This window comes from Phlebotomus papatasi, chromosome 2, assembly GCF_024763615.1.
Source record: "Phlebotomus papatasi isolate M1 chromosome 2, Ppap_2.1, whole genome shotgun sequence".
NCBI lineage: Eukaryota > Metazoa > Arthropoda > Insecta > Diptera > Psychodidae > Phlebotomus > Phlebotomus papatasi.
Genome location: NC_077223.1, coordinates 15,237,383 through 15,248,905, shown reverse-complemented (window position 1 = coordinate 15,248,905; position 11,523 = coordinate 15,237,383). Strand labels below are relative to the sequence as shown.

General features: G+C 34.1%; 1 protein-coding gene across 2 annotated transcripts in view; it reads right to left on the bottom strand.

The window, feature by feature from the left end:
* Positions 1–3,491: 3,491 nt before the first annotated feature.
* Positions 3,492–11,523, bottom strand: part of LOC129802741 (uncharacterized) — a 30,029-nt gene continuing 21,997 nt past the window's right edge. For both annotated transcript variants that reach the window (XM_055848785.1, XM_055848786.1), the window contains exon 2: positions 3,492–8,277. In XM_055848785.1, coding sequence (XP_055704760.1) covers positions 3,717–8,277 — 4,561 coding nt within the window. In that variant the 3' untranslated portion in view covers positions 3,492–3,716. The remainder of the gene's footprint in view (positions 8,278–11,523) is intronic.

The window sequence follows — 11,523 nt, the reverse complement described above, 5'->3', positions numbered from 1 at the left end:
TTTGAGTCAAATTACTTCTTGTTTATCAACTTTACGATTTTTAAGTTTTCCTTTTTAGTGGTGGATCAAATCGGTAGATTACAATAGATGTGAATATGAGGGATCGTATCTAAAATGAAGTTTCCTGGAAAATATCTGAAAGAAGCAGTCTTCTATGTGCGATCGATGAATCTGAGTCAAGTTTGTGAATTTTGTTCCACCCACAAAAAGTGCCTGTTCAGCCTAAAAGATTTTTACATAAATCTGATTCCTAATAACCCTTCTACCCTTTGTGATAGTAGTTTTTCAGAAAAGTGATATTAATTCTGCACAATCGTATGAAATATTGCACAGCAAAATTACAGTTTTGGACCTGTTTTTATTTTTTGTTTCCTGAAACTAGGAAAAAAGGATTAGACTCTCAATTTTTTCAGGAAAGATGGGATTTAAGGTTAGCTATTACAATATATAGCCATATATGAGATTCATAAAGGAATATGGGAGAAATATGAAGTGTCTGAAGGTAGCGTATGTGCGAACGATCAAAGCCTCCCCCTACAGTTATTTCACTCTACTCGAATTGTGGGTTGTATGTAATTGAATTATGATTCTTCTCATATGATTATTATTTTAATTCAAAAGTTATAAATAAAGATAGAAACTGAGAACTAAAGATGGTGGAGACCTTTTTAACGAATACCTTATACCGTTTTCCTATATAAGATTTAACCATATGGCTTAATTTTTCTAATTTCTCGTCAGACAAGATTATAGGGTATAATTTGACTTATAATACTTGGATATTAAGGATATTAAGGACAAAGGGACTAAGAGACTTTGAAAAATCAGTAATATTGCTTCTCCGAAACCTATATTGACAGACCTGTTCCGAAAGGTCTTAAATTTTCATACAAGTAGCAATATTCTAGTTCCTTTTTAAATCGGTAGACCAAATGTTCTTAGTGTACAATTCGAATTAAAAAAATCCTAACAACTTTCTCTGTTAAGAAATTAAATCAGTTAAGAGTCATATTGATAGACCTGAGGTCTGAAGCCATTACGGTGCGTAGCATCAAAGGAATGACTTTTAGCATTCTGCGAAATATTTTAAGCTTTATTATGCCTTTCTTTTAAGTGATTGCGTAAGTTAATGCTCGATTTAAGAATAAACTTTTAAATTTAAAAGTTAATACAAATTACTATGAATCATGAACATCCCTCAATTTAAAAACAATTTTTAATTTTCAATTTTCTTTTGTTCAAGATTGCGAGGATTTCTTTAACAAATTAATACTGAAATTAATCGGTGTTATTTACAAGTTTCATTCTCACTAGCTTAAATAATAAATCTCTAATTTTGACACTGGATATTAAAGTTAAATCTTTAAGCTTTCGCTACCTCAAAATTAATGGGATACTTTCTAGTCTTCAGGAAAACTTCCCCAAAGCACAAAATATTTTTCAATGCAATGCTGGTCCAATAATGCAAAGACCTATAGCATGATACTAACTATTTTCTGAGCTTATGGTTGTGGTTATCCCTTTCTTTCTTTAAGAGATGTTTCCGATTGTTATTGTGAAGAAAAACAGACGTAACGATGATTATATTGATGGAGCTACTGGAATTCGTCAGGAAATGGGATATCTCAAGGTATATTCATCAACTTTTTCCAGAGCTTTCGGCTCAGGCTCAGGGCCTTCATCGATGATCAAATCTACGATTTCTTTCCTGAAATCCGACCTCTCACTATGAATAAGACCTATATACCATAGAATAGGTATTAGCCTAGCAAAGGTAAGAACTTTTGTTCTGGGGCCAACCCCGAAAGTATGTAAGAAAAGTGCTGGAGCAAAATACATGTTTAAGAAATAGATTGAATTATTTTATAACTTTTTTTTTACAATAACAGTATATCTTACATTATTTCTGTCAAATAACAACTCCTAAAGGATGACTTAAGTAATAATAATTTATTGATTGATGCCCAGGTTACATAATATTAAATGAGCACATATATTCTGTCAGTAGAAGAGGTTGAAAGTTTGGAGTGGTATATCTCAGCTCCTGATGAATATAAATTGGATGAGTGAACTATTGTTGGAAAGCTTAGTCCATTAGCCTTCAGAATCTGTTATATGTAAACTTCTATGAGTAAACCATGGTCATCCAGAACCATTTATGTTGAAAAAGACACTTTTTGCAGCGTCTTTTTTGGCCATCTACTGCTGGGACTCCTTCTCCTCCAGAAACCACTCTTTTGGGAATATCTCAAGAACTAAATCATCGATCCTTTCCATTTTTGGATATGTTTTTGACATGGCCAAGGCGGACATTTTGTCCTCAGACACCAAAATCATCCAGAAATTTCTTCTTGTCATATAACTATCATAACATAAATACCTATCATAACATTCATAAACTATCTAATAGAATTACCCAAATATCAGAAGATGCACAAATGGGGTTATGAGGGTTATGAGCGTATAATATTGATAAGAGATCTATTACAATTATATTATAGGCAGAAAGCATCTTATAGATGTCAAAATCGTATGATCCAGACTAGCGCATTAAGTACTTGCTTACCAGTTAGTAACTTCTTTACTTAATGAAATGCTTTAATTTTTTTGAGTAGTAAATTCAATAAAATCAAGTAACGCTGTTCTTCATCCAATTGTAACGCTGTTGGAAACGCGAGCGCCAACTGGCGGAAATATCTCAGAATTTATTATGTATACCCTTCCGGCACATTTGTCAGTCTTTTTGTGAGAAGCGTGGCGTGACGTGCAGTTGTATAATTCTTTTGGGAAAGGAATTTGCGTGAGTTAGGATGTTTTTTCATGTTAAAACCTATGTAATTTTGTAGTATTTATTGTATAGGTTTGGCTGAACACCTTGGGAGACGATCAAGCTAGATCCTGAGTCAAGATAAAGAGTTTTATAACTTGGTAGGTTGAAAGAGAAAGTCAGAGAAATTCAATATGGCGATAGCATGAAAATTATTTAAAAAAAAAGGGTGGAAACTCGTGAAAATTGAATTATCTTGTTTAAGGAAATAAATTGAAATGTAGGTTATATTTTCGGAACCATCAACAAACACAATTATTTATTGAAATATTCAGCCAATCAGTTCGCCATAATTAATCAAGTCCTTGCAGTCCGCCACGCGTGAATTCAGTTGATAAAAATACATACAGTCCACTAACTCTTGATTTTGTTTGACCCAGGGGACTTGGTCCCCAACAAACGCCTTATCTTTATTTACCCGTTATGATAAATTAGACCTACCTATTACAGCCTGTTTCCTGTCGTTATAGAGTAGATGATCCCTCTTAATCAAAAATCGTATGAAGAAATTAACTTAACGTGATCATTAGAACATTCCAGAGCACAAAAGTTTGGGTTTTTGTAAATCTTTTAAACTGTTCAAGTATCAGGAAACGAAGAAAGACCATGACAATGCTCCATTTTATCCAACATTAGCTCTGAAGAAAAAATAAAAAGACCTCAATATTGATAGGAACTTTAGAGTAAGCGTTTATTTTGATAATTTTCGTACATTATTTTTGAATGAATGCATTCACATATAAAATAAATTTACTGTATTCACTCACAATACACAAATACTTTTCTTTTCCACTGTCTTTAACGTCATTGTTTGAATACTAATAAATTCATAAAAATTGTCTTCAGTTTTTTTCTTCATCTAATCTTCAATGTTTTTTTTTTTCTTCATTTAATTTCCATACAAAAATCTATCAAATTTCTTATACATTTTTTCTTTTTTCGTATTAAGAACAAATGATTCATACACTCGACTTAAGAGATAGAAGGGTGTCTGACCCTTGGCGTTGTTCATCTTGAGTGCAGATTTCATGGGTTCGGTAATGGCGGAATTCAGATACTTATGAAATATTAGGAACAAATTGTCATCTCTCACCATGTAATGCATGATATTTTCACCATTATCATCTTGAATTTTAAACAGATCGCTCAGTGCATCTTCGGAGATGAAGTCGATGAATGCACAGAAAAAGAGCATATCTGAGTGGAAGGGTGTCTTACCCTTAGAATCTTGTTGCATCAGAAGTTTTGTTAGGGTACTATTGTTACCATTGTTCCTCTCTAGGAGGAATATGTGGATCACATCGTATACAGAGTACTTCACAGACGGTAGAATGAAGTTGGCAATGCAATGGAAGAAGTTCTTTCCGTTGCAATTTTGTTGTTTGGCTATTTCGATGAATTTCTTGCGGGTTATGAGTTTGAGGAGACTCTGGAGGAATTGAAGATTCCCCCAGAGACCAGCCATCAGTAGTGGATTGTTGCCGCTATCATCAATCTCTGCCAGTTCAGCGTGCAAATAGTTCTCGTGCTTGTCATCGTTGCAGGGTTCGTGCGTATTGAGATAAGTGAAGATGAGATCAAACGTCGTTTCCAACTTGTATTTGGATATGAATCTAGCGATCTCGAATAGGAACTTGATTTTGGTTTTTGTTGTCTCCTGCCATGTCATTTTGTCTCTGCAGAAAGCGTAGACGAGATTTTGAAGAGTTTTCCGTCCAACGTCTCCAACCTCAAGTGAGACCTCCCTCAGAAATATCAGATCATTCGAGATGGATTTCTGGACATTTGTGCTAGTCTTGCAGGGCGTGAGAAATTTCAATAGTTCACTTTCACCCATGGTTTCACAGACGTACTTCGTATACGCAGCGAATTCATAGAACTTGTTGTCGTCTGAATGGAAGTAATCAATGAGAGATTTACCACCGAAGCATGGACATGCGGTCAATTCTTCAATTTTGTCACGTGGAAGACACTTGATAAATTCACTGAAGAGATATGTTTGCTGATTTTTCCAAAATTGAAACAATACAGAATTGCCCTCAATGTCAATTAGCTTCCAGCCCTTCTTCAGTACCACATTCACTGAGATTCTGAGGAAGGTGTCACGAGTAAACTCAACATCGTCGTAGTTGCTGATGAACTGGTAGAAGTTACTTTCACCGACTAAGCTGTAAAATTCATGGATGAACCGTTCGCAGTTCTTCTCACGCTTCTCAAACTCACACAGATACGCTATGAAATGCATGTCATAGTTCTCTAGCTTCCAGTTATCTTCGTATTTCATTTTCAGAACATTAGCTATGTTAATTGTTTGTGTGATGTTACGCTTTGTGAAATACCAGAACATCAAATCCTGTCTGAGGATCCGATCTTCGGCACATTCTTTCATGCAAGCTTTGAAGTGAACGAAGAATTCTTCTTCGCTAAGAGTTGATCGTTTGACCATTTGGTTGTGTAGTTCGTTCAGGAACGGTATGTCGTTTTCCTCAGTCTTCCGACTGACAAAGTACCTGAAGATTTGTACCAAGATATAATTCACCATCTCGGGTTCGTTGAACTTATCGAAAGTCTCAATAAGGAACATCAACTGAGGAAGCGTCAGCGTTTGGAGTCCTGAAACGTAGCATTCCCAGTACTGTTCGATGTTGAACGTTTGAATTTCTTGTTTAGTAAAGTTTTTCTCAATAAACTCGTAGATGGGCGATATGTCGGCGATGTAGTACATCCATGTAAACTTTAGGAGATCCTTAAAGAACTCCATATACTGCTCGAAAGACGTACCGAGTTTATCTTTTTCAGGTGAACGGTATGCTTGTGCTTCTATCCTACCGATCAAACAATGGTAGATGAACTTTGCTTTTGCATGACTATAGTTGAATTCTGACAAATATTTAATCACACTTTGGTTGGCATTCTCAGTTTCGTCAATCAGGGCATTTGCCACGAAAAACTCCGCAAAGGTTCGATGGGCAAAAATGAATTTTCCATCGTCAGTTCGTGTGACAATTCCCCTTCCTAAAAGTTGAGGATCTCTGTCAACATCTTCATTTATTGGAAGTAGGGTTTCATATTCCAATTCCCTCACAGCTATTGATGTATAAATCTTCACTACATCTCTCAATTCATCTTCCTTAACGCTCATCTTCAGGATATCTGTGAAGATGTGCCACATATTGAAACTAGGGAGTTGTCCTGAAAGTCCTCGTTGACGACTCTGACAGTACTTCTCGCAGTCTTGAGAAAAAATATCCGCTATATATTTGAGATATAGCGGTGTTTCCAGGATAGTGACTCCTGGTAGGAACTTTTCATAGAACCGTGGTGGAAATTGAGTAATAAACTCTTCCATATCTTCATCTGCTAAACCGAGACTAGTTCTCCAGTACAATTGTAAAAAGAGCTTCCTTTGACCGTAATCATAAGGTGTTAGCTCAGCCTCTACAAAATTTCTAAGTGGAGATAGGATCTCCTTACAATTTTTACGACACGCCAGAAAGATACGTATTCGCATTTCGCTTAGCTTCTCTATCAGATTAATAACGAGTTTCTCGTACATTGATGGAATTTCATTGAGACTATCTATGAAGAGATATATCACTGGGTTCTCTTCATACGTTAGATAGAGTTCCAGTAGATTCCGATCCATTTCAGGACAAGGTCCTAGAGAGATCAGATGTTGCAGCAGGAACGATTTGGCCTCATTGTGGGAGAATTCTTGCGATGAAATCGACTTTAGTTTCTCAGAAAAGATACTCAGGTAGCACTTGAGATCGATGTATTCCACCCAAAAATGTGGATTGAGATTCTTTATGTTCTTGGCAATATTGAGCATAACCGAAGTTTTACCTACCCCCGGATCACCTTTGATAATGCAATTCGGGAAGTTTTGGTAGACATCGGTCTCACTGAAATTTCCCATCAAATCTGTATCAAATTTCACGAATTTGAACATATCGTAGATGAGAGAGAAGAAGCGCTGGATATAGGGTTTGGGTATTCTGTTTTTAGGTAGCCTTCGGCCAAACTCAATTACCTCGTTCTTGTTGATCTTCTCGAAGATATCATTGAGCAAATGATGATAAATCTTATTTTCAGTATTTCGAATGCCTGATAATCGGATTATGTGCTCCTGGAGCTTCATATCCCGCTTAGAAAACTCCTCTTTTGTGCTCTCAGTGAACTCCTCGAAAGAACATTTAGGAACTTGAAGTATACAATTTTCCATAATCATTTCAATATTCGTATTCTTCCCAATAACAAATATTATGTTTGAGTAATTGTTCAGAAGATTTTCAAAGTTTTCATCATCATCAATGAAGAGTATTATTTTTTTCTCATAGTACTCAAGTGCATTTCGATGAGATGTTTTCAGTTTGGAAGATGGAATTAGCAGAATTCCTGGCATTTTAATCTTAAGAGCTTCATATATCTTCAAAAAAGACAGTTTCTTGTTCTCTTCGTAGATCAGTACCCTTTTATCTTCAAGTTTCTCAGTTAGTTCATGAAGAATATTCGTATGGAATTTAACCCATTTTGAGAGATCTTTGGTGAAATTTTCACAGATGTATGATAAATCAGAACTAAGAAGACTTTCCGAGAGTATTCGCACAAAATCCTCCTTCATAAGCGCTCTCCTTTCGCATCTAGTCACACTATTCCTAATCCCAATAGCCTTGGTAAATTCCTCCCGAAGAATCTTCATCAAAATTCTGGATTTGTATGAGAAAAGGAGGTTCATCAGGATCTCGTAGTTGATAATTGACAGATCCATAAGACTAGGGGTATTTGATACAATGATGAAATTGTTCCGAAAGTACCCCGGATCGAACCTCACTACCTGATCTGGTGAAAATTTTGACGTTATGGGCGAGATATTGAAAGGATTGTCCAGGAGCTCAACACGAGCCCCTTCGTCACACAGTTCCCCAAACAGATTATCATACTTCTCATTCTCACATTCCACAGTTTTCACCTCAGAATGAACCCTGAGGTTCGTCAACAGCACAAAATGCCTATTAACGTTTTGATTTCGGAAGTCCTGTCGCAATTCCGAAAATTTTTCCCCCCACACCGCACTAAAATACTGATCGAGATTGAATCTCGCCCACAATTCCTGGTCCTCTGGCACCTCATGCTTTTCCACATTGCTGTTGAGGTGCTCCCTGGTGATGCAGTCACCTCTAGTGCTGTGCTCGATGTGCAGGAAAAACACTGATCGTCGACGTTCCACTTCGCACTCGATGACGATGTCGTGGAACTTTGGATATTCGGTGGCTTTGAGGCCCACAGAAAAATTGTCACAGTTAAGCTGAAGCATCCGAAGGCAGAAATGTAGGAGGAGTTCACGGTGAAATATATTTCCATGCTCCTCGTCCGATGCCACCTCCGAATCATATTCACAACCAAGTAAGGAACTTACACCGCGATACTTCTCCTCTGTCATTTTGTACCTGGAATTAAATGAGTAAATAAAAAGAAAATGTTAGAAAGAAAAGGTAGACTTCTTATATTTCGAAAATGGTATTATGAAGGACAGTTGTAATAATTAATAATAAATTTTAAAATACTTTATGAAAACAAGATATGTCTGCCTTACTGTGTTATCAGACTTGCACATTAAAATTTTAATATGATTCACATTAATTGTGGCTGGTGAGAGTCCAAATGTGTAATTTGTGTGTTTGAATCATTTTATATTCAAAATTTGATCTATTTGTTGATAAAAAGGTATACTTGGCCCGCAAAATTTGATATAAATTGATTTATGGCATTAATGCGAAAAATTAATGCGATCTTCTCTTTAATTTTTTAATGTGAAAAATATTTATGCTTTATGTAAATTTAAACTTATTTTTGCAGGTCAATTCCACTTCTTTATCAATAAATAGAAAAACTCCAAATATTAAGTGACTCAAAGACACATATGACATATTTGGACACTCACAAGCGACAATTAATGTGAATCACATTAAAATTTTAATGTGCAAGTGTGATAACGCCGTTAGATTTGATCATCAAGGTCTTAGGAGCGCAGTACATAACTCTGTGTTAGATCTGTAATTCTGCAGTCACCGCCGTCTTAGCGTTGAGACCCAACCTACTCCGGAGGACAACCCCATCTTAGGTTGTATATATACCAAAGAAGTCTCAAAATTATAATTACAATAAAGGGTTTTACAATATAGATTTTTTTATTTGCACAGATTAACAAAAAAGCTGAACTATCCTTTTGGAGTGATTTTATACATTGTAGGGGTCTTGGCAGATCTGAGGATTAGCCGGGAGACGGCTTAGTGTAATTATATTATAAATAATGTTCAAATTACATTTCCATAATCCACAAAGTCATCTTTCGGTTTAAGTCGTAAGTGTGTCTAGGGCATAAGAGAATGAATGTCTAGCTCTGAGCAGTGAGCCATTCCAGTTTTATTATAAAATGTTATATTTTTTTTCCATATTATTTGTCCTAACGTGTCCATTACCATTTTAACGCAACTTTCAATTTTATAGATAAATTAAATTTCATATAATTTTATTTTGCAAGTAAACAAATTTGACATAAAAGTTATATACCCATATATACCTATAACAATTTGTTATATCATGGATTGGATTATAGTTATTGTTCTTATAGTGGCCACCAGAGTCAGGAGTCAGCAGTTATCGCACAAATTGTGCATATCCTTCAAACTAAGAGAATTTCTGATATTAACTGAGGCAAAATAACTTACGACAATTGCTGATTCTAGCAATGATATACGTATGTGGTATGTATATGATAATATTTCAAACCTACTTAAATTTCTACGAATTGACTTTTTTTTATAAAAGGTCGTTGAAATATGGAGCAGAATCAGACATCTTTGTGCCACATCTCAAAAATATTCCAAAACAAAAATAATTTGATTTCCTTTTAAAATAAATTAAATAATGTATTAACAATTCAAGAGTTGATTTATATATGAAATGCGTGGAGGTAATATCCCTACAGTTTGGTCTCAAGTTATGTTATCAACACAGAGTAAAATTATATTTTCAAATTATAAAAGAGTACTAAAACAGAACCTGGAAAGTAGATGGATAAGAAATGAGTAGATAAACCAAGCATTATAAATGGTTTAATTAAGTGAAACAAGGAGATGACTAAACATCGCCTTTAAAAATATTACAAAATATACAAATTGTATTATCTCTTCAATCTTATATGACATTTTTAAATTCAATTAATTATTCCACAGATTAACAAATTAGAACATCCACCTAAAATTAATTCGTAAACGTTCACTAAATTACAAACGCAAATCTCCATTCGAAAAAACAAGTGATAATATTGATCAAGCTTACGTGAACTGTGATTCTGATATTGCAAATTCAATGTTTGTGTAAGATTTATGAAAAAATGATTTAAAATGCACATTTTGTGTCATCATTTTGTTTTGTGTCATAAAAGAATATCGCTTTTCAAACCTTAGAAAAACTACATCCAGCTTTCAAAATTTATCTTTGAAAATATATTTTAAAGTTTACGTTTGCACTTTACGCACAAAAAATATTAAACAATTTTTAGGAAAATTTTCCTAAACTTTTTTAATACTCAATTTACTCATTACACGAATTACTAAAAAAAACTAGAATTTGCAATTTTCTGCATTTATCTGAAAAAAATCTATTTATGAAATGAGATCTATAATCTAAATTATATAAATAAATTAGAAGAAAACTAAAAAAAAATACATTTTTATGTTAGATGAAATACCCCTTCATTTAATCATCCTAAAGGCATTTCTTCCTCTAAAATCTAAATAGGGGAAAGCGCGCTACCTTCGAACAACTCAAGTTTCGGACAACTCAATTTTTTATTTCTTCTTAATGGATTTGAACTATTACACTTTTATGGAAATTTAAGGCATTGGACTAACTATTAAAATATAGGGAAAAGTACTCTCCCTTCGAACGTTCATGCCTTCGAATAATGTAAATTTCTGTTACGTTTCCTAAAAGATTACCACATGGTTGTCACATAATTATCAATAATTGATGACAAGCTAACTAATAGTTAATAGAAATGTGTAAGTATCTCAGGAAAACTAAAAGAAAATTCACATTATTCGAAAGGCATGAACGTTCGAAGGGACAGTACTTTCCCCTAATATCACAATGGAAAAAAATCATTTAAAACATATAGAAAAAATGTATCTTTCGAAGGTAGCGCGCTTTCCCCTATTCAAAATTTTTTTTTGTTTTAACCCACTAACGGTGTTTTCTTTAATATGCAAAATAAAGTCCTAAAACAATGTTTTCTAGGATAATTATGATCCAATAAAGTCGAAAAACCCATCCATTCTTCATTACCTTTTTTAGTTTAGGCGCTAGGTGAGAAAGTATAATTTTTTTTGAAACTCTTTTTGCTTCTAAAATTCACATTTTTAGTTTTTTCAATTTTTTTAAATAAAATATACAAAGTAGAATGACATATCTTTCAGTAAAAAATAAATTTATTTTAGTCAGATAACTTTAAATCGGTAGGGGAAAGTACTCTCCTTTCGAACGTTCATGCCTTCGAATAATGTGATTTTTCTTTTATTTTTCCCAAGAAACTTACACATAATTATTATGTAATTATCAATAATTGATGATAAGCTAACTAGTATTTATTAGAAAAGTGTAAGTATTTTAGGAAAAATAAAAAAAAATTC